The sequence below is a fragment of the Erpetoichthys calabaricus genome, chromosome 7, assembly GCF_900747795.2.
Source record: "Erpetoichthys calabaricus chromosome 7, fErpCal1.3, whole genome shotgun sequence".
In the NCBI taxonomy this organism is placed as follows: domain Eukaryota; kingdom Metazoa; phylum Chordata; class Cladistia; order Polypteriformes; family Polypteridae; genus Erpetoichthys; species Erpetoichthys calabaricus.
This window is the reverse complement of record NC_041400.2, coordinates 17,353,372-17,377,103: the sequence shown is the minus strand read 5'-3', so window position 1 is coordinate 17,377,103 and position 23,732 is coordinate 17,353,372. Positions and strand designations below refer to the sequence as shown.

At 39.7% G+C, this 23,732-nt stretch overlaps 1 protein-coding gene across 1 annotated transcript; it reads right to left on the bottom strand.

Moving 5' to 3' along the window:
• Window positions 1-290: 290 nt before the first annotated feature.
• On the bottom strand, window positions 291-23,651 carry tma16 (translation machinery associated 16 homolog). Its single transcript, XM_028805008.2, has 7 exons — window positions 23,494-23,651; window positions 16,105-16,214; window positions 10,513-10,550; window positions 10,331-10,415; window positions 7,202-7,350; window positions 6,239-6,281; window positions 291-1,195 (listed from the first exon to the last, which is right to left on the bottom strand). The coding sequence occupies exons 1-7, from the start codon at window positions 23,494-23,496 to the stop codon at window positions 1,033-1,035; spliced, it is 591 nt and encodes a 196-aa protein (XP_028660841.2). The 5' UTR covers window positions 23,497-23,651; the 3' UTR covers window positions 291-1,032.
• Window positions 23,652-23,732: the final 81 nt, after the last annotated feature.

The following is a 23,732-nucleotide window of genomic DNA, read 5'->3' as shown; positions in this document are numbered from 1 at the left end:
CTGTACACAAGAACATAAGAGATGATAATGATCTAGCAGTATTTGGACAATTACCGGAAACCCTGTGTGTACTCCGCTGGTCTACCTCATCCACTCTCGCGTCATGTCCTGATAGTAAATTCCAAAATTCATGCAAAACTAATATACCCAATGAAGGGAAAGGTCTGGTGACTATGGAAATGAAAAAGACATAATTTTGCAAATCAGAATAACAGTACATTCCCTATAATACATAAAAAATGTCAATATAATTTGTTTATACAATTTAGGTCAATTTAAGTCCAAAAATGTTTTGTTTTTTTGTTGCTATAAAAGGTTCTGATGGTATGTTAAGAAAAACAAACAATCATAATTAAAAATATGGAAGGTCTTTTTGTAAGTTCCGATTGGTTTTAAAGCTAGAAAAGATCACAATGTCTGAAACATAAGCTTCCCACTATCCAGTTTGTTCATTTACAGTTTCTTTTACATTGGCACTTACTCCAGATTCTTCCTAGTAGCCACATGTAATTATTAGGCTGTCAATTGCTTCTAGCATTTGTTCAATTCAGATGAATTTTTAATCAGAGATAATTACTAAGTTTCTGGGCATCATTTCCTAATGGGAAGAAAGTTGTTTGAAAATATTATTTTTTAAATTACTTGAAAAATGCCTTATAAAGATGAAATGTTAAATAATAAAATTCATATTTGTGCAAAATTTCAATTACATTTTTTTCTTTTATGTTAAAACTGAACTAACGCTATAATATGCAATGGTTGTTAATTAAGTGGAGCAGAACTGGATCGGCTGTTAAGGAAAACAAAATGTTTCCAGTGACAAGTTTGCTTCTGTTTGTTTTACACATACATAATTTTACAAGATTTGGTATTTTGAACATTTTTTGTTAGATTAAATATTTATTTTTTTCAACAGTCCATATAACTACAAAAAAATACTATTCGATCTGTAACAGTTTTGTTATCAAAGCATTTTAGTTCAATAGGCTGTATTAAAGAATGAGAAATTACTCAGTCCATAAATTAACTGCTTTAACTACTGGCAGGCTCAGATTCTGAATTATCTTCTATTTGAGTTGTTAAATCCTCCTCTTCATCTTCTTTGGTACATTGTTCCACATCACATTTCCAACTTTGGGACGAAAATGTTCTCATTTTAATATTTGGCAGCTTCTGTAAATCTCCGTTCCATTCCCTGTTAAAAAGATAAGCAAAAAATTGTAATCCATAGAATGCAAATTATAAATGGAAATGTTAGCACTGTCACACAAATACATGCTCTTTTCAATTAACCAAACAAATCGTATAACATATACAGATGAAACAGCACAAAATAAAATCCCTGCATTTTCATTCCCTGAAAAACATTTTGAAGGTTTAAAATAGGGGCACATTTGGGGGCATCTAAATAGGTAAATGGGGGTTTGCAGCCCAAAGAATCCCATTTTGAAATTTACTTTCAGACAGCTGTTGTCCTGAGGGACCTGTATATTTGTAACATTCTTTCATGACAATGTTTTGCTTGTTGACAGGCACCTCCATTTTTGTAGCAGTCACGTCAGCTGTCGCCACAACAACTATTCATGAATACACAGTTCATCATCTTTGGATTCAAAATAATGCTTGCTATGCAGTTCTTCAGGATAAAACTTTTCCTGGTCAACAATTTTGTTTTGGAACTTGGACTTTGATTTTTGTATAATGACCCCTGCTTGTTTTTTTTTTTCACCACATATCATCTTCTGGTCCATTTAGCTTTGGTGTGAGCGGTCAGTTTGGCTTTGGTGAAACGACGAAATACAAAGTGCGAGTGTGAGACACACAAGGAAGAATAAAGGCACATGCGGAGAGAGGCGCCTTCAAACACGGAATGTATAACACTGGACAGGCTTTATGGGAGCACGCTGGTGAACAAAGGTTCAGGCACACTAGAAAGGCGTATGAAAGTACACATAGAGCAAGTTATAGTAAATATTTTTTAATCATTGTGTTACCTATCTTGGACAGATACCATACCTAGTTATATATAACTCATGAAATACAAATGGTGGCTCAGCATTAGGGAATCCATTCCCAGATGGGTTTATCCATTCCCGGGAATTCGGGAATCCCGCATGTCATTCCCGGGAATCCCAGGCTCCCAGGGATGTCACAGTGTACGGGCATCTCACATGTGAACGGTTTTAGAACGACCGACACTTATTTTTAATAAAACTACTGCAATATGTTGACACCAATAAAGGACTAACCTTATCTACAAGCAGTTCATGCTGTCATATAAGTACATGTATCTAGTTAGTTGCGGTAATAAAGCGCATAGAAAGCACGTGTCCAGCGTGCGGTCATCCAGGTGAGAGCACACCTTCGTGCAGAGTACGCCAGCCACTGAGAAAGCACGCTCTGCCTCCACTGAAGTAAGCGGCACAGTCATCAGATACTGATACACTTGTTCTAAACCCGCGTTTCTCAACCTTTCCCTTAAGTATTTGTGACCCGAGTTTTCATAACAGTTTTAATCGCGCCCCCCCTAACGTTTTTTTGAAACCCTAATAAAATGTACTCCTATATTTTTTGCTTCTGATACACTGCTACGAGTTTAAAATTTCCCTACGAATAGCGAAATTACGTCACATATGGCAACATTCGTGCCCCCTTTTTTGTTACTTTTGTTAACATTTCAGCTTTTACTGATGCAATTTCTTGTCATCATTCTGTGATGGCAAGTTTCTTGACACAAATAATGCGGATGCAACAGAGTGACGCATTGCAATTTCAAGTTGCTGTTCAAAGCTGTTGTCTGATGAAGTGCAAGCTGCAGCAATGGCGCCACCTTCTTCCGGTGTTGTGGATGTTGCAGCCGAACTACTGCTATCAGTATGTTCAAGTTATGTTACCAGATGACAAATGAATTTTCGGATGACGTCATTAGATGGTACCGAGAACATGTCTGTAGTAAGCCGTCTTTCATGCAGAAGCTGTATGCAGATACAGGAGAACAGCAGCATGTAATCCTCGTCTGTCGTTTATTCTAGACTCAAGAACATCTGCCAGAGTCTTTGCAAGTTCTGAGCTCTGCTTCTGTAGCTGGACAATACAGAACTTCAGAGCTGCTTCTGCGCTGTTCAGATTTGTTTCACGCCTGCACAGTGCATTAACTACAAGCTTCAACGGTTCCAAACTGGACACCATTTCACTGATAACTGTGAAGTCGGCGTCAGTTAAGTGTAACTGTTGCCCCAGATCAATCAGTGCCTTCTGTATTGGACCCCGTAATTGCAGAAATCTGCTCAATATATCAACCAGCCTGTTCCAGACCGATTTCTTTGCCGAATTCACTCTTCACATACGGCTGAAGTATATCATCATTCTTCGTTGGTGATCGTCTAAAAATCTTGACGATTTTATGAACCTTGTTAATAACATCGTCATATTCATCTGACAATTCCACAAGAACATTGTAGCTTTCATCAACAACTTCTAGACCTTGCTCGCCACTGTGATTCTCAATTATATCATCCTCATCGTTGTCGTTGCTGTTGTCAGTGTTACAATGAGACGACTCAAGCTCGGCGGTAGCAGTAGTAGCAGCACAACCTCTGCAGCGATACAGCACATCTTGCACTGCCAGCTGGATACAGTGCACATAACATAATTGATGCTCAACTTCCAGTAGTCTTCCGACCTTTGTCATGACACTAGCACTGTCTGTACAGATGCCTACTACGTCACTGGTAAGACTGAGCTCAGATTCTGCCAGTTTACTCTGCAGTAAGTCAATGCACTTCGCCGCCGGCATCAAGCCATGAACTCTGATTAATCCAAGGTTCCAATACTTCGGACCTTGTTCATGGACATTCATATTCATATATTGTTGATTTCTAGTGGAAGTCCATTTATCAAATGTTATACTAAAGCGCTGACCCTGCTTTTTCTTGTTAGCCATCTCTGCTGTTACCAGCAATTGGATCGTATGACCGTGATCCATTACCAGATGCTTCACAGTTTCCGCAGAATTCGGCAAATTTCCGAAACTAAGTGCAGACAGTGCTTTGCGTAAATCAGCTGACAAAACGAATATTTGGAACGGAAGTCCATCTCGAGCCGTCATTCATGCTAATACTGCCTGCAATGTACTTTCATTCTTGTTCTGCAGATATTTCGTCATTGGCCCCACTGCTATGCGCTTGGACGTCATTGGTGTATCGTCATCATCCTCTGGTTTTCATTTCATAACAGTTATTTGATGAACTCTTCTCAGATGCTCATGTAATCCCTTTGTCGAGCCGCCAGCTGTTTTTAAAATAGTTTTACACAGTTTACACTCAGCCGACTGGCCTAGCTTTTTGCGCAAAAAATGCTGCCAAACTCCATCGTTTTTAAACTCAACAAACTTGGCCATTCATACGAGGCTTTCAACACAAACAACTGATGTTCCGACTGCCGACTGGACCTGAGCTCTGGTCCAGTTGGAAACTTGACACCAGTCTGTAATGTCAACAGCACGTGCCACAGACGTTAATGAACTCTGCCCCGTCCCGGCATTCGTGAGCTACAGAGTGCAAACTCCTCCCAGTCCACTGTGCTCAGTCTTAGTGGGAGCCGGGAGACTGACTACTGCTGGTCTGTTGTTGACTGAATTAATCAGCAACACACTACATCGTGGGCCAAAAAACCATGACACGTAATTATTTTCAGCTATAACTCTGTTATTTCTTGATCAATTTTTACACTTTTACATGCTATATATGCGAACTTGGCCATTCCCGTTCACCTGGGAATTCCAGCAGTTTCATTCCCAGGAATGCAGGAATGAAAAATGCCCGGGAATCCTGGGCTCCAGAATGGATTCCCTACTCAGCATACATTAAAAAAATGTACTTGGCTTGTGGCACTTCATTCCATTTCATTGTGGCACAGCTCTATCGCACAGTCTACTTTTTTCCCCTCAGTAACTTCTTTTTTTATTACAATACTAGCTGATTACCCAGTGGTTTCGCTCACTGAGTGCATGGGAAAAAAATAAAATGTAGTCTATAAGTTATTAAACAGTAAAACATTAACATTTTAAGAAGATACATTGAGCACTACTGGAGTGGTTTCGGGTAAACTACATTTTAAAGGCGGTATAACACAACAGGTAAGTAGTACTAACCGTAGCTAAAATGTATTTGGATCATCTCTCGGTAGTAGATCCCTTTTGAAAGGCGCTACACGACCGCTGTGGTATAGAAATTACATTTTCTATGTGAACATCCAAATTTCTGTCTGACAACCTTGCACTATGTGCCTGTGATTTAAGAGAAAAATAATTCTGATAAATGTGGATGCTGCCCTTCCGTGCTTAACGGGCAGAAGGTCCAAACAATTCACAAATCCAACACTTTACATGAAGAGGTATGTACATCTTCTTAGATGTAAACTCTCCATCTTCTTAAAATAATTGATCACAAAAGCAACCTTGAATGTTATGGGGTTTTAGTGACCCGAACTCACCTTAAGGAACAGTAAGTAGTCGTGCAGGACAATTTACAGAGTCCTGCTTCGATGGCGCCGATTACACTCATTCACAAAGATTTCCACTCTCCCAGGAGCCAACGGGGCACTTCAAGTGTCACAAACAGTGCGAGAAGAGAGGATGCTGCCTAAAACTGCGAAGCTCTCAACCCGGCGGAGCAGCCCGACATTCCGCATGTCCCAGCGTCCACTTCGTTCTCACGACCCCTCGCCGCTGAAGGCAGTCTTGTCTTCACATTGTTTACAGCTCAGCGCAGTTAAAAAGTAGAAAGACGCAAAGCTGTTTTCCCTCATCTTTTCTATCAAGTACTGCCAACTAAAAAAAAGTTACAATGTGGCAGTTTCCACAACAGTCACGTGGACGAATAAATAAAACTTCTCTGTCAGAACGCGCCTGGCGATTGGTTCCTGTATTATAATATGTTCTGTGGTCATACGTAATTTCCATATCGCATGGTCATATGTAATTTCCGTTTCATACATAATTTCCATATTGCGTGGTCATACGTAATTTTCGTTTCAAACGCGTAAAGAATTTTATATATATATAGATTAGAACAATTGCGAAAAGAACAAGCCATTCATCCCAACAAGCCTATCCATCCTGTTCACCTAAATCATCCAAAATGTTTTTCAACAACAACTGATCAAAGTTTAAACAAACACCTACATAGAGTTTACCTGAATTTCAAGAATGTGTAATGAAAATCAGTTAACAACTCACCGAAAAATCTTCAGATGTTTACCATTTAAAATATCAGGTATTTCTGTTGGGAAAAGGAAGAATAATTAAATATGAGGTTAACTAAACATACAAACTATTGGTGGAATAATTCATATTTACGTGGGCTTATGTATTGAGTAAATAATCTAAGTAAAAAAGACAAATCCAGACATAACTACAGGTTTACTTCAATAGCTCTTTATTTCAGGTATATAAATTCTAAGTTCAATTTTCTCCTAACTATTATCCATAATGATCACACAATTAAATATACAAAATTAGGGGGTTTGACACAAGACCAATTGCTTGGCGTTTAAAGTACTACAGTGTCCTACCATGTTAGCCATTATGAATGTAGTTAGTCAAGCAAAATTACCCCTTTTATTGGCTAACTAAAAAGATTACAATATGCAAGCTTTCGAGGCAACTCAGGCCCCTTCTTCAGGCAAGATGTAAACATAATGATTACATCCTGCCTGAAGAAGGGGCCTGAGTTGCATTGAAAGCCTGAATACTGTAATCTTTTTAGTTAGCCAATAAAAGGTGTAATTTTGCTTGACTTCTCATTTGGCATTTAAAGAAAAGTAAACTTATGTTTATATGAAATAAAATGCAAGCAACCTTCTGCAATGCAGAAGAATTCAAACTGATTACAGCCTTGCTATGTTTCTTTGCATAAAGATTTTAAAATAAGTATGAACTATTTCTTGGGAAATGCATGTTTTCCTATTCCAAAAATATAGAAGCACAATTTAAAGAAACAAAAAGGAAAACCATTGAAAAAAAAACATAGATAATAAATAAGTTTATTAAGGTGGTGTATCAATTGTTAAAAGATACTCAATATCCCAAATAATGATAAGACTAATTGTGATAAAATTAAGAAATAGGTAAAAAAGCTTCAACTTTATGATTTATTTGTATAAAAAAGGATGTGTTTCAAAGAGAAGAAAAAACTCCAACCTATTCCATATCCTTCGTACAGCATTTTCTCCCGTTCAATAGTATGCTTGATTACATCCTCTCGGGCACTGTGCTGTCGTCCTTGTCTTCCTTTAATGCTATTCACCAGTTCTATCTGTTCAAGTTCATTGTCAAATCGATGCAGATATCTTTTAAAAATAAATAACGGTTAAATAAATGTTTTCTTTCAACAAGATTCATAAGATGTTCTAGTAAAAGAATACTCAGTACTGGAAATAACATAATATTTAAATTGTTCACCTTTCACAAATAATATAAAAAACAATATTGTGTAATTGAAGTTTTAGGCGACCTTTATTAAAATAATGCTGCATCTGTAAAGGAAAAAAAAAATAGGCAGTGTGGTCCCTGACTTGACATTATAAAAGCCACAATGGGGTCACTTTCCTGAGTGAATCCACAGATGATGACGGTCTTTTTTGTTGTTAGAATGGTGTGATATTCCCCCGTGTAAACCACTGGTTATACCTTCAAAATATTAAAACAAGTACGCAGGACAGGCTGAACAGTTTAACACTTGGTCACCCAGCAGTCAGTATTACAGTTGTGGCCATTTTGGGAATGACCCAAGTATTGGTTTTCACAAAGTTTGCTGCTTTAGTGTTTTAGAACTTTTGTCAGATGTTTCTATGGTATACTGAAGTAGAATTGCAAGCATTTCATAAGTTTCAAAGGCTTTTATGACAATTACAGTATATTAAGTTTATGCAAAGAGTCAATATTTGCAGTGTTGGCCCTTCTTTCTTTTTCAAGACCTCTTCAATTCGCCCTGGCATGCTGGCAATCAACAGCTGGGCCAAATCCTGACTGATGGCAGCCCATTCTTGGATAATCAATGCTTGGAGTTTGTCAGAATTTGTGGGTTTTTGTTTGCCCAACCACCTCTTGAGGACTGACCACAAGTTCTCAATGGCATTAAAGTCTGGGAAGTTTCCTCGACATGGACCCAACATTTCGTTTTGTTCCCCAAACCACATAGTTATCAATTTTGCCTTATGGCACAGAGCTCTATCATGCTGGAAAAGGCATTGTGTGTCACCAAACTGTTCTTGTATGGGAGGGAGAAGTTGCTCTCGGAGGATGTTTTGGTAGTGATGGTAGCACTCACCTTTTCTTCACCAGACAATCTTTTCTTTTTCTGGATGCTCCAAATAATCAAAAAGGGGATTGATCAGAGAAAATTACTTTACCCCAGCAGTCCAATTCCTGTACCTTTTGCAGAATATCAGTCTGTCTCTGATGTTTTTCTTGGCTTCTTTGCTGCCCTTCTTGACACCAGGCAATCCTCCAAAAGTCTTCGCCTCCCTCACACCTGCCTGCTTCCATTCCTGAGCAAACTCTGCACTGGTGGTACCACGATCCCGCAGGTGAATTAACTTTAGGAGATGGTCCTGGCGCTTGCTGGCCTTTCTTAGGTGCCCTGAAGCCTTCTTCACAACAGCAGTGAAAATGGGTTTTTTGGGATGAAGTTCATTTTCATGGCAAAGAGCGACATTGCAATTCACCTGATCACTCTCCATAACATTCTGGAGTATATGCAAATGGCCATCATAAAAACTGAGGCCGCAAACTTTGTGAAAATTAATATTTGTGTCATTCTTAAAACTTTTGACCATGATTGTAGACTTGCTCAACTAGCCATCGGTACTAGATGGAAAACAAGATGGCGGTGCAGCTGCTAGGGATTTTGATGGTTATTAGATTTAAATAATAGCTACCCGAGTACCAATAATAATTCAGACTCACAAGCCCAGACACAATTTTTCCCTTTCTTCCTCCCTTCCTTAGTCCCTCCTGGCAAGTGTTGTGTAGCTCCTCTCCTGACTCCGACTCACCTATACTGAAGCAGAGCTGCTTCTGGTGTCACAAAACTCTCTGTTGGAAGCACTTTGGGTTAGGCAGAAATACCATAAAGTAGGGACCATTAATCCCTTTAGCGACCCCTGTTGGCAACAGGGCTGTGGGCATCAGTAGGGGTACCATAACCCAGGGACACTGCCACCCAGTGTTTTGGGGGAATAAATAACCTGAATAAGTTGCCTTCCAATGTACCGGCATCCTAGCCTTGTAAGGACCGTTGTTCAGTACTAGCTGGGATGCCCGTCCCTGCGTGCCATCCATTACAATGAACACCAGAACCATTTACCTAAGTTTGAATATATCTGAATATTTACTTATTTTAATTTGAATATTTAACACTAATTTTTGGTCAAATTTGACATCCCTAATGTACCCACTGTGCTCTTATAAAGGTGCTGACATTCGCTTGATTCTAAGCGTTTACATTGTAGTCAAAGGTGCTAGCTGTGCATTTTCTGGGGACAATACATCTTTCCATGTCAAAATTACACAAAATACCTTCCAGACACACCCAAACCCTTCTCATCATCCTCCAATCAGTCATAAATATATTTTAAAGGGTGCACTGATGTTAGATTTAATAAGTAACTGTATGTGGCAAACATCAAACGTGATGGAGTATGATTACCAAAGAAACACGTGTCACATCTTCTTCTGCTTCTGGTGAGTGTGGTGGAGTTAGAGCATGGCAGCTGTACATCTCACTCTTTCTCAGGTGACTGTAAACTGTGATAAGAGACACTGAACTACAATACACGTGACTCTTTTTGCACCATATAAGAAAAAGCGATCCCCGGCTTACTTAGGCAGTTTCAATTTCTGCATTCTTTTCCATTTGTATAAAATTATGCTGCCAGTTATTGTAAAGTTGAATTTGTATACATTTAATTAAAATATGGGTAGAGCAACTTTATATCCAACTTGATCCAGGAAGAAGCAGTGTAACCCTCTGTGCCATTCACCACTCTACTTAATAAATGGGTTGTGAGGAGTTTGGAATTTCCCCATCCCCGTGTGTCGGTTATGCATTCCCATCCACTTTCATAGTGATGTGCTCATCAGTTTTAAACTAGCCTCGGGTGAGTTCAGTGTGAATGTGTGTGCATGATTGGGCTGTGCTACTTAATGGCACTGTTTGCAACAAGTGCCAACAGGTTAGGTCATGCCAACCCCCCACATCCCATGACCTTAAACAGGCTGGAAAATATTATGTTGTGTAAACTGAGATTCTGCTGAACATAAGCTTACCTTTCTATGATTTCACAAGCTTCTTTCCTAGAATATACTGATTTATCAGGATGAAGTTGACTCTGAAACCACAGCAATTTTTCACCTTGAAGAAGAATAGCAAAAAGTTTACTTTAAAACTAAAAATTATAATCAATCATAAGGAGCAAAACAAAAATATTTTCAGCAAAATGGCCATGTACCTATAGAACTGAGACGAACTGCCTTCTCATTCTTTTGCCTGTAAAATAAATAAATAAATCAATTAATCAATAAATCACAGATTAAAATCAACAGTAGTATCAGAGGTGATGTTTAATAAACTAGTTTAAGTACAAATATAAAATAATTGTATAATTATTTTAAAAATTATTTTAAAAAATGTTCCTTTTAATAGCAAAAATACTAGAAGAAAATTTACTGCTAGAAACGCATCAAATGTGAAGCTATGGCGTGATATTAATAAATAAATAAATAAAATTAAAAAAATCAGAGATTCAAAAAGCTCTGAAAAAACAAAAACAAAAATTTCCTCTGATATATGTTCCCATTACTTATATGGTTGATGTTAGTCACGTAATTTACAAATTTTATTGCTATGTACAGTGTGACGGGGCCCGGCCAGGGACGCCCCTTCTGTGTATGTGCCAGGGGAGCAAGCAAGGGCTGCACAGTACCTCAGACACCCGCAGGGCTCCATGGGAGATGGGAGTTCTCCACAGCCCTGTTGGGATCCGGGGTGCCACCAGGAGGTGCTGCAGGGTTTCCTGGGCCCGTCTAGGCTGGTCCTCACAGGTGGCGCACGGTAGTGCTGCTGCTTTGCAGTAAGGAGACTGTGGAAAATTGTGGGTTCGCTTCCCGGTTACTCCCTGTGTGGATAGTGCTTTGAGTACTGAGAAAAGCGCTATATAAATGTAATGAATTATTATTATTATTTTAGGCTGTAGTTCAGCCACACTGAGAGGTGAAATCTGAGGCAGGTAGTCAAGTACCTGAAGGACTTCCGGGTGAACTATAAAAGGGGCCAGCAGCCACCACTCCAAGAGCTTGAGTCGGGAGAAGGAAGACAACGCTTGCTGGGAGGAGTAGTGGTGCGAAGAGCAGTGTGTGTTTTGCTTTGGTTGGTGCTTTTGGGACTGTGTACTGATTTGTGTTCATGTGTGCTTAGTGTGGGACTGTATTGTGCCTGAGGGAAAAGGGGAAGATGTGGCCCCCAGGTGAAGAAAAATAAAAGATTCTTTACTTTTATAAATGCCTCCGGTGTCAGTCTGTGTCGGGTCGGCGCCTATATAGTGCCTTTGTTACAACAGTTTTAGTTGAAGATAAAAGAAAATAACTAACTTGTCATTTTTTTAACTCTATAACATACTGAAAAGAAGTGCAACAGTTGATCACTGCTGTGAACTGCAACTAACTTAAAGATTTGTTATGTCCAGCACAATACTTTCTCTACATAATGTCTTGATTTCAGCAAAATACTGCATGCCAATATTGTACCATGATGAATGAAACAGGTAGCTTATTTCTTGTTGAAAAGTGTTATACAGGGAGATTTACTTGAAAGAGTCCCCGAATATTATGTTGTAAATCCCGTTAGGATGAAGCCAACTGAACCAACAAAATATGCTCTATACCTTAACGTATGTGTAATCAATTGCATTACATGTGACGCTGGAAATGGTTTCCGTTTTCTGCCAGAAACACTTCGATGCGGCACAGCAATTTCACATTAGAGGTTTTCCTTCAAATCTTCCACAGTGCGAGGCTTGTTCCGACAGACTTTTCCTTTGAGCATAACCCAAAGAAGAAATCTGGTAGTGTGAGTTCCGGAAACCGTGGTGGCCAAAGCCCCTTTGAAATTACCCTGCTGCTGAAGAAGAACTCTTCTGTTAACTCACAATCACCCAGTTGATTCTAACATGGCTTAAACGAATTGATAACCCAACAGGTTCGCACCATGAAGACGCGCTGCTCAATACCGTACACCAACATCCTGATGAGACTTCGAGTGACTTAGTGAAGGGGTACGGGTGGTATGCACACAGAAGCTGTAAACGGAGATTAAACGTCACGACAGCCTCTCCGGCACCTACTTCATCGCTCTAACGCAGGGGCATCCCAGCTAGTTCGAAGCTCCATATACTGAGGAGCACATTGCACGTTGTTTCGTTCAGATTGCTTCATCCTAGCGAGAGTTCTACAGAATATTCGGGGCCTCTTTCGAGTGAATCTCCCTGTATTATCTTTTCTCATGTGTGCTGCAGATGCAATGCAAATGTATGCAATAAACATACAACTATAAACATATTAAAACTGGAAAGAAAGATTTGTTACGATTATCAACAGGCTGCTAGCACATATAGTAACTGTGCCAAGTTTAACTTGACTGATGTGCTTTTCGGTTATCCTGTCTACAGTTTGGCACCTTGACACACAGTCATTACAGCACAGGTAGTAAAATCTGCTATGCGTGCAGCACACAAAATGATCAAAGTGAAGTGAAGCCTCCAAAATGTTACCACAATGAAGGCCAGAACCCAAACTAGTGTGCCCACAAAAGGTTCACTTCTCTGAAGGTCGAGTCACTACCCAACTGGACCTAATGGGCTTTGGCTTCAAAAATTCCAAAATGCATAAGAAAAGTTCCAAAATATAATCAAATTCCCCACAAGGGAGGGGATTACCATAAAACTGCACAAAGATGGGTGATAAATAATCTTATAAAATGAGAATGTACTCACAAAAAGAGAAAAATGTAATAAAATACTCAAAGAGCAAAAACTTGTCAAAAGAAGTTGCCAGACAAGCAATATGAAAAACAAATAAGTCTCAATATTCTAGACTGTAATATTAAAACAGAAGCAAACAGAGTAAAAAAAAAAAAAAAAAAAAAAAAAAAAAAACAGGAAATCCAATGAGAGCCACAATCTGAAAGCCTAACTCTACCAAAGCACATTCAATGAACCGCAAGGGACTCCACTTCCCAGCCTACTTTTTATGGGGTTTGGGGGTATGGGTCAGGGGGGTGGGCAGAGAGGCAAGGGGTGGTCCTGCCCCCTGGGGTTCCACCAGTAAAACACAGGGAACATACAGACATTTGATGAAACAGAACACAATCCATTCTAAATATATTAAAAACAGTAAAACATTAAATATTCCAACAAAATGATAAATGAACAGAACAATATTAACATAAATAGTCAAAATGAAGGATTCACACTGAAAAATGAATGAAAAAGACAAGGAAAAGGAACATGAACATAAGTCTGGGAAGGAACCCTAGCTAAAGCATAAAAAAATCATTATCAAGAATGCCTAAATAATGGAAATTAATTGAAAATACAAAGTCAATTTTCCTCCATTGTATTTACCTATAGCATATGAAAGGACAGTAATAAATCTAAATAAGGGCTGGCCAGTTCTGTTCCTGGAGAGTGGCAATGCCTTCAGGCTTTCCTTCCAATCTGTTTCTTAGCCAAAACTCAATTCTTTGGGTTCATGGACCATGTTACTTAATTAGATAGTCTGCTCCTTGGACCTGTTATCATTCTGCTGTGTCAGAAATTCATTAATGGACTTGGGTGATTAGGACCCATATCAATTCCCAAACTTTCTTTTTTCAATGTGTTATTAGAAGGAGCTCTTTGATCACAAATACACAATTATGTAACAGCAGCACCAAAGTAGCTGATTAGTTAATGTCTCCCTGGCCATTTCCAACTCATGGCTTATTAAATTCTAGTAAATCAAATGGTACAATAGAAATAAAAACATACAAATTTTCAACAAGCAAGTGACTGAAAAGTAAGCAAAAAATGTGAACCAAAACAGTCCTACCTACAAAAAGGAACAGTAAGTACCGTATAACTTTTTTTATCTTCTAGGGATCTTGAGAAAGCTACTCATGCTTTTTATTTTTTCTTGCCTCGATTACTGCAACTCGCTGTATTCTGGGATTAACAAATCTCTGATACACAGGTTACAGCTGGTCCAAAATGTTGCTGCTCGCTTTCTGGTTGGGGCAAGAAAGTATGACTGTTTCTCCTATTTTAGCTTCTTTACACTGGCTGCCCGTCGGTTTTCGAATTGATTTTAAAATCTTGCTGCTAATTATTAAATCTTTACATGGTCTTGCTCCTGCCTATTTATCTGATCTGTGTGTTTTACACCAGCCATCCAGAGTGCTTAGATCTTCTGATCAGTTGTCTCTTGTTGTCCCTCGTACCAAGTGTAAAACCAAGGGGGACAGGGCCTTTGCAGCTGCTGCGCCTCGCCTGTGGAACTCTTTACCTCATCATATAAAGGAGTCGTCTACAACTGAACTGTTCAAAACAAGATTAAAAACTCACTTGCATTCCGTGACCTTCAGTAATACTGATGGTTTCCTCTTTGTGCTTATGTAACATTACTTCTATTTATTATGTATCTTATTTTATATATTTTATTTCTATTTATGTTTTTATCTTAATTGTCTTGTTCTTCTTTTATTCTACAATTGTAAAGCACTTTGGCCACAGCATTACTATGTTGTTTTAAATGTGCTATATAAATAAATTGACACTGACATTGTATATATTTGCAGATAAGTTCACCCGCGGATAAGTCGGAACTTGATTTTATTGTATAATTTCCGGTATTTTATAATGTCGGACGTATAAGTCAAATGCGGAAAACTCACACTATTGGTCCAAGGGATTATGATATGCCAACACCCACCTGAGAGAGTAACCACGGAGCACACAGCCTTTTTTTTCTACGTGGGTGTGGCAATGCACTGTATCAGCACATACTCCTAACCTCTCTCTCTCTCTCTCTCTATTGTGCCTACGTGACCACACGGTGATAGCCAAACTATTCTGAACCAACGTTTGCACTGTTTTGTGTTTTTTGTATCTCACACCCTCATACACCTTTATGGTAAGAGCATCACTTGTCTACGATGAAGCGTTCATTCAGAACAAAATATGAAGCTGGTTTTAAATTAAACATTGTTGAAGTAGCAAAAGAAATTGGTAAAAGAAACTGATGTGAGATTGGAGGAGTCAAGAAGATGTTATTAAAAAAAAAAAAAACGGGCTATACGTGAGTATATTCAGTGGAATATTCCTGTGCCATTCTGAAACCAACTTCATCGATTTAGGGATTTCCACTCTGGAACCCACTCTGAACAAAGCAACAGTTGGTAGCAGCACAATCATACAGGGTCACCTGCATATCTTAGTACTCAGAAAACACCAATTGGGACAAGGGGGGAATGTACAAATTCTTCCTAAGGAGTGACCAGGCATGGTGTTTACACTCACGGCTGCCTCAGCATCTCTGACCACTGTGTCACACTGCTGTCCTTGTAGCATTAAGTGCTTTGGTAAAATTCAAAGTGGAATAAAAGTTGTATTTGTTGTTACTGGCTGACGCCTTTATCCAAAGTGACTTACAACATTTGAGATGCAACTGGTTACATTTCTTTTTGTTTTTTCCAACTGCAACACACAGGCAGGTGAAGTGACTTGCTCAGGGACACACAGTGTCAGTGGTGAGATATGAACTCACAACCTCAGGGTTTGAAGTCCAAAACCTTGACCACCGCACCACGCTGCCTGATACTTAGATAGTAAATATGATGGCCCTCTGAATAAAGAGCGGTTTAAGCAACACAACATATCACAAACTAGCTGGATCAAAAGGCCTTCAGCCTGAAAACCATAGTATCATCTCAACATTTTTCACAGTCTTTGTTTTCAGTAAAAAATAAACACATTTGCAAACTCTTTTCAATAAAACAAACTCGGCAATACCTATCCTTTTTCTCCTGTTGGTGAATCCCTCTAGCAATTTGAGCTGCTTTCCTGCTATATGGATGGATAGCTTTCTTCTCAGTTTGTCCTTTGCCTTTTTGTATCTTAGGCTGAAATGACATGGGAAATAAAAAGAAAGTAAGGTCCATCAAAAGATAACAAAAAGCTCCATATGTACTTCTTCTCCTTGCACCCTGGTATAGTCTATTGACAGGCACCCCCACCACCCCCCATCACTGCAAGCCGCCACAGCATGTAGTTACCACGGCTTCTCTGCCTGGCCAGCAGTGACCCAAAAACACAGCCTGGTACAAAAAGAAGAACGTGAAGGCAGAGGAACTGGCATGCCAGCAAGGAAAAACAAGGTGGATGTGGACATATAAACAGATATTTGTTTATTTCTATATATCTAGAAAGTTAACCTGAAAATTGTTCCAGGGGTGCTGTATAGTGGTTGGCCCTGTGCTCTGACCTCAAAAGGTCATGCGAAAAGACAATTTCCTTTTGGAGATTAGTATAGTTCAGTGGTATACAAATGTTTGTACACCCTTGCTTATAAACTGTTACTGTGACTAGTTAAGTGAGCAGAAGATGAACTGACCACCAAAAGGCATAAAGTTAAAGATGATACATTTCTTTTCAGCATTTTATGCAAGATTAGTGTATAGTTTTTGTTTTGTGCAATTGTACAGTGAACAAAGGATAGGAGCACCATGCAAAGGTTTGGGCACTCCAAGATATTTGAGGTCCCAGATAACTTTTCCTGAGGTCTCAGACCTTCGTTAGCTTGTTAGGGACATGGCTTGTCCACGGTCTTCGTTAGGAAACCCCAGGTGATCCATATTGCAAAGCTGTTGTGAGATTTTTGAGATCTTTTCACACCCTCCCCAATGGTGCTGCAGGTCCAAACGCGATTGACGCGTCTGTTGAGGGTTGCTTGTCTTTCACCGAGGAAACTGCAGGTTCGCAGCACCACCAAGACAACTGCAAGTTCTCAGCCTACCCGCGTAACACGTCTATCGCCCAGTGGGAGCCGGCCACTGACCTGGCACCGTCACTGCTTGTTTGCTGTGTCTGTGTGTACTGAAGCGGTAGCTCATGTTTGAATAAATACTCTGACTGTTCCTGTTTTGATTGGATCAAAGTGGGTTTTCTTGAAGCCCTTTGACTCAGTGTCTTCTCTCAGGTGCAAGACAGTGACTCGCATGTCACACTGTATAAATTCTCTTGACTCCTCAGACACTGTCCCGACAATCAGCAACCATGGGCTCTTCTAAGCAGCTGCCTAGCACTCTGAAAAATGAGATAATGGATGTTCACAAAGCAGAAGAAGGCTGCAAGAAGACAGCAAAGCGTTTTCTGGTCGGTTTGTAATGTTATTAAGAAACAACAGTTAATGGGAATGGTGGCGGTCAAGTTAAGGTCTGGAATACTTAGAAAACTTTCTGAAAGAACTGCTTGTGGATTGCTAGAAAAGCAAATATAACCTCTGATTGACTGCAAAAGACTTTCAGGAGTACTTATCAGACTCTGGAATGGTGGTGCACTGCTCTACTGAAAAAATAGGACCTTGGCCACAAAATTCAGCACCTCAAGTTTGCAAATGAACATCTAAACAAGCCTGATTCATTTCACAAACATCCTGTGGACTGATGAAGTTAAAATAGAAGTTTTTGGCTCAAATGGGCGGCACGGTGGCGCAGTGGTAGCGCTGCTGCCTCGCAGTTAGGAGACCCGGGTTCGCTTCCCGGGTCCACCCTGCGTGGAGTTTGCATGTTCTCCCCGTGTCTGCGTGGGTTTCCTCCGGGCGCTCCGGTTTCCTCCCACAGTCCAAAGACATGCAGGTTAGGTGGATTGGTGATTCTAAATTGGCCCTAGTGTGTGCTTGGTGTTTGTGTGTGTCCTGCGGTGGGTTGGCACCCTGCCCAGGATTGGTTCCCTGCCTTGTGCCCTGTGTTGGCTGGGATTGGCTCCAGCAGACCCCCGTGACCCTGTGTTCGGATTCAGCGGGTTGGAAAATGGATGGATGGATGGATGGCTCAAATGTGCAAAGGTACGTTTGGAGAACAAAGGTTGGCAAGTTCCAGGAAAAGAATACGTCTCCTACTATTTAGCATGGCGGTGGATCGACCAGGCTGTGGGTTTGTGTTGCAGCCAATAGCACAGAGAACATGGCATTGGTAGAGGGAAGAAATGGATTCAAATAAATACTAGCAAATTCTGGAAGCAAACAAGAGCAGGTGAATAGCATTTTGTTAGTTGACACTCTTTGCTTTTCAGGTTTCATTATTTTTTTATTGATTTTGTTTGCTCTGGGGCCTCGCTGTCTTTTTTCATTTTAGGACTTTTACCGTTTTGCCAGGTGACAGATACTTTGCTGTGGCTGGGCCACCCACTCCGTTTTTAATGCAGGCTCTTCTTTTTACCACGCTTCTTTTAACTTCACCTGTTTGTTGTCTGGTACAAATCTTGTAATCGATATTTAACCCACTTCCTATTGTCCAAATGACTTGAAATTTTGCCAACTTAGTCACTTCTGATGACAATATATGAATCAATAATCAGCTTCACTAATTGATCTATTAATACATGTTAATTAAGAAATTAAATTTTCATATGAAGAATAGTTCAAGATTTCACCAATAGATGGAGCTAGTAATGGATAAAAATATTAAAGGAAGTGTTAAAATATTGATTACAAATTTATACTAAAACAAACCCAAGACTAAAAAGTAGAAAATAATGTGTGTATATATATATATATATATATATATATATATATATATATATATATATATATATATATATATATAAATACTTTTTAAAAACCACAGTCATATTAAAAAACACTTCTTTTAATCTTAGCAAAAGCACCCACCTTTTATTTTACGAGTGATGTATGAGAGACTTATTTTTTTACTTTTTAGTACACTTTTTAACTTAATATAAGTGTGGTTTTTACAAAGTATTTTATATATTATCCTCTTACTTGATTCACTTTCTCAGGTACTAGAATTAGACCTTCCTTTGTTTCACACCCTCCCAGCATCTCACTGTGGTCACCTCAGGAGGGAGAGAGCCCTTAAGGAGACATTCTTTGGTTCCATGTTACGACTGCGTGGCTAATTACCTATGCCTGGCCAGCAATCAGGAGGAAATCAGACAGTGAGGGGACTTCTGTTCCAGACACCTGCTGATGTGCCTTTGTCACTGTCTACAGAACAGCACACTGAAACAAAGCCCCCAAACCCCAATTTCAGAGTTGTGTGCCATTTCATGAAGCTAGAATGGTGATTCAAAGATAGTTACACATATTATGAGCAGGCATTCCATTAGCAGTGGCAGGGGCGCCTATAAAACTTGTAAACACAATTTCAATTAAAGTGGCAAAGGTGAGCAGTCCCAGAGGATCTATCCCAGTACTCCACACAGAGGCTACTATATATTTTAACCATTGTAATAAAATGAAAAGTGTCTGTGTGCCCATCTGGTTGCTGTGTTTCTGTCATTAAAGCAGGTGGCACATCACAAACATTTGCATTTGTCATTCCAAAAGATCGCCCATCACAAACATTAACACTGCTTTTACGAATCCCATACCAAATAGCATATAACAGTGGCATATATATTGCATTTTTCGTGCCAACAGATGGCGTAAAGCATTATATTTGTAGTAATGGGCGGAGTGGTGGCTCTGAGGCTAAGGATCTGCGCTGGTATCCCGAAGGTTGCCGGTTCGAATCCCCGTCATTGCCAAAAGAGATCCTACTCTGCTGGGCCCTTGAGCAAGGCCCTTAACCTGTAATTGCACCAGGGACGCTGTACAATGGCTGACCCTGCGCTCTGACCCCAAGGGGTATGCGAAAACTAACAAATTCCTAATACAAGAAATTGTATAAGACGACATAAAGAAAAAAAAAAAATATCTGTTGGAATGAAAATCCATCCATCCATTTTCCAACCCGCTGAATCCGAACACAGGGTCACGGGGGTCTGCTGGAGCCAATCCCAGCCAACACAGGGCACAAGGCAGGAACCAATCCCGGGCAGGGTGCCAACCCACCGCAGTGTTGGAATGAGAAATGCAATGCAATTTTTTACTACATGAATTACAAAATACACTCCAATGGATGGTGCACTGCAATTCTTAATGTTGAGGTCTACACTGATTACTTAATTTTCAAACTGTCTTAGACAGGTAAAACAGCTAATAGTTTCCATAATTTTGCATGGTATAAAAGTTAAGACTTTTTGACCTGTAAATACCAGGATTTTGTAGACTGGAGTACATTTGAAATTTTCCAGCAACACCAAAACCCTCAACAGGACCCCACTACTGAAAAACACGATCTTGACCCATTTCTCTGTTCTGTCTGCAACGGTCACTTTCTGTGTCACAGAATTCCTGACAGTACAGGTAATTCAATGTAATACCTACTTTGTTTGTTTGTTTTGTACAATATCTACATCCATTTGTGAGCACAGTGTGAGAGTTTGTGTGTATTTATTACACAAAAAAAAAAAATGTATAAATTATTCTCTTATATGTTTGTGATGTGGAATGGAGCAAATGAATCAAAAGAATCTATTCACTTAAATGGGAAAGGATCATTTCAATAAAGTGATACATCAAAGTTGAATACGGTGACTTTACACTGACTCCGAGTAACTTTGATTTAACTATTTAATTACTAATATACTTTTAAAGAATTTTAAAAGGATCAAAAGACACAGCGTTTCCATTACTGAAATTTTTGTCTCTCTCTCTCATATATTATATATATATATATATATATATATATATATATATATATATATATATATATACATACACACACACACACACACACACATACATACATGGTATATACATACATACAAGGTATATATATATATATATATATATATATATATATATATATATATATATATATATATATATCAGTACTGTGCAAAAGTTTTAGGCAGGTGTGAAAAAATGCTGTAAACAAAGAATGCTTTCAGAAATATAAATAATGATTGTTTATTGTTATCAATTTACAGAATGCAAAGTGAGCGATTAAAAGAAAAATCTAAATCAAATCAATATTTGGTGTTACTACCTTTTGCCATCAAACCAGCATCAATTCTTACAGGTCCACTTGCACAAAGTCAGGGATTTTGTAGGATTCTAGTCAGGTGTCTGATCAACCAATTCTACCAAACAGGTGCTAATGATCATCAATGTCACACGTAGGTTGAAACACAGTCATTAACTGAAACAGAAACAGCTGTGTAGGAGGCTTAAAACTGGGTGAGGAACAGCCAAACTCTGCTACCAAGGTGAGGTTGTGGAAGACAGTTTCATGTCATGGCAAGATTGAGCACAGCAACAAGACACAAGGTAGTTCTACTGCATTAGCAAGGTCTCTCCCAGACAAAGATTTCAAAGCAGACTGAGGTTTCAAGATGTGCTGTTCAAGCTCTTTTGAAGAAGCACAAAGAAACGGGCAACGTTGAGGATCATAGACGCAGTGGTCGGCCAAGGAAACTTAGTCCAGCAGATGAAAGACACATCAAGCTTATTATCCTTTGAAATCGGAAGATGTCCAGGAATGCCATCAGCTCAGAACTGGCAGAAACCAGTGGGACCCAGGTACACCCATCTACTGTCTGGAGAAGTCTGGCCAGAAGTGGTCTTCATGGAAGAGTTGCAGCCAAAAAGCACTACCTCCGACGTGGAAACAAGGCCAAGCGACTCAAGTATGCACGAAAACATAGGAACTGGGGTGCAGAAAATTGGCAGCAGGTGCTCTGGACTGATGAGTCAAAATTTGAAATATTTGGCTGTAGCAGAAGTTTGTTCGTTGAAGGGCTGGAGAGCGGTACACTAATGAGCGTCTGCAGGCAACAGTGAAGCCTGGTGGAGGTTCCTTGAACGTTTGGGGCTGCATTTCTGCAAATGGAGTTGGAGATGTGGTCAGGATTAATGGTGTTCTCAATGCTGAGAAACACAGGCCGATACTTATCCATCATGCAATACCATCAGGGAGGCGTATGATTGGCCCCAAATTTATTCTGCAGCAGGACAACGACCCCAAACATACAGCCAAAGTCATTAAGAACTATCTTCAGCGTAAAGAAGAACAAGAAGTCCTGGAAGTGATGGTATGGCCCCGACAGAGCCCTGATCTCAACATCATCAAGTGTGTCTGGGATTACATGAAGAGACAGAAGGATGTGATGATGCCTACATCCACAGAAGATCTGTGGTTGGTTCTCCAAGACGTTTGGAACAACCTACCAGCCGAGTTCCTTCAAAAACTGTGTGCAAGTGTACCTAGAAGAATTGATTCTGTTTTGAAGGCAAAGGTGGTCACACCAAATATTGATTTGATTTAGATTTCTCTTTTGTTCATTCACTGCATTTTGTTGATTGATTAAAATAAATGATTAGCACTTCCATTTTTTAAAGCATTCTTTGTTTACAGCATTTTTTCCACACCTGCCTAAAACTTTTGCACAGTACTGTATATATTATATTATATTACATTATACATCCATCCATCCATTTTCCAACCCGCTGAATCCGAACACAGGGTCACGGGAGTCATACAAGGTGTATATATAATATAGCATTCGTAGTCTGAATCTCGATTGGGTTGCGTGGGTGGTTACCTACCAGGTAACGCATGTGGTTGGTCTGCCAGTCTGCAAACATCCGCCACGGGGCCCTCTCAGTTGCGAGAAGCAAATCATAGAATGTTACTTAGTTTACTGTACAATCAGGTCTAGATTCAGACTACGAATGCTATGAATGTAATTACTCTGATCTCCAGGGTGTCAAATAAACGAATCACACACCGTGGCGCAGTGTAAAGAGGTTTCGCTTCTGACGTCCGAGGTTCGATCCCCGAGAGGGGTGCAGTGGAGTGTGTACGTCTGATGAGCCCAAATAAGGGCGAAACACGTGTCGCGTACTCTGCATTATTTGACTGTAAACTATGTTATATATGTGTGTGTGTGTGTGTGTGTGTGTGTGTGTGTGTACATATTCCGTATACAAACATTCATATAAGACATTGTTTGTATTTTAACACGACCGAGTGCTTCCTTCATTGAACCAGTCAAATCTCCGTTGCCCTTTAACATCGAGGACATGTCAGAAACAAACCCTGGCCGGGACTCCAGTACGCCAACGCAGGTACACTGCTGCCCCTTAAAGGCTCCCCGACCGTCTCCGCTGCTCTGACTGGCCTTTATTTCCACGTGCTGTACCAACATGAACACGCACTCGTTGTACATGGCATCGGCTCTCTTAAACACCAGCTGCATTGCGTTCTGCTCACAAGAACTATTTTCAAAGGATGATTAAAAACCAAAAGGAACAACTAATAAATCAGAACTTACCATGTTGTTAAAGTTATCACACTCACGTGACTCGTTCACGCCGGCTCGCGCAAAAGTAAAATGCGGTCCGTTGGCAATTCTATACCGTGGAACAACATACCCGGGTAGAAACAAAAGTTCCGGAAGATAAGGCGCAAGTGAAATGCGCTCTGCGGGAAGTTGTGTCATTTTCGGAGTTAGAATGGTGGGAAGCAGCATGTCACATTGCGATTTTTTTGCACTGTGTCCAGATGCCTCTA

What these genes read in the sequence shown, in the direction of transcription:
- tma16 (XM_028805008.2), bottom strand. An exon ending in CAACAGGAGAAAAAGGATAG is followed by an intron (nt 10,551 to 16,104) that starts GTATTGCCGAGT and finishes TTTATTTTACAG; the next exon opens with GCAAAAGAATGAGAAGGCAG. An exon ending in GCTTGTGAAATCATAGAAAG is followed by an intron (nt 7,351 to 10,330) that starts GTAAGCTTATGT and finishes TATTTTTAAAAG; the next exon opens with ATATCTGCATCGATTTGACA.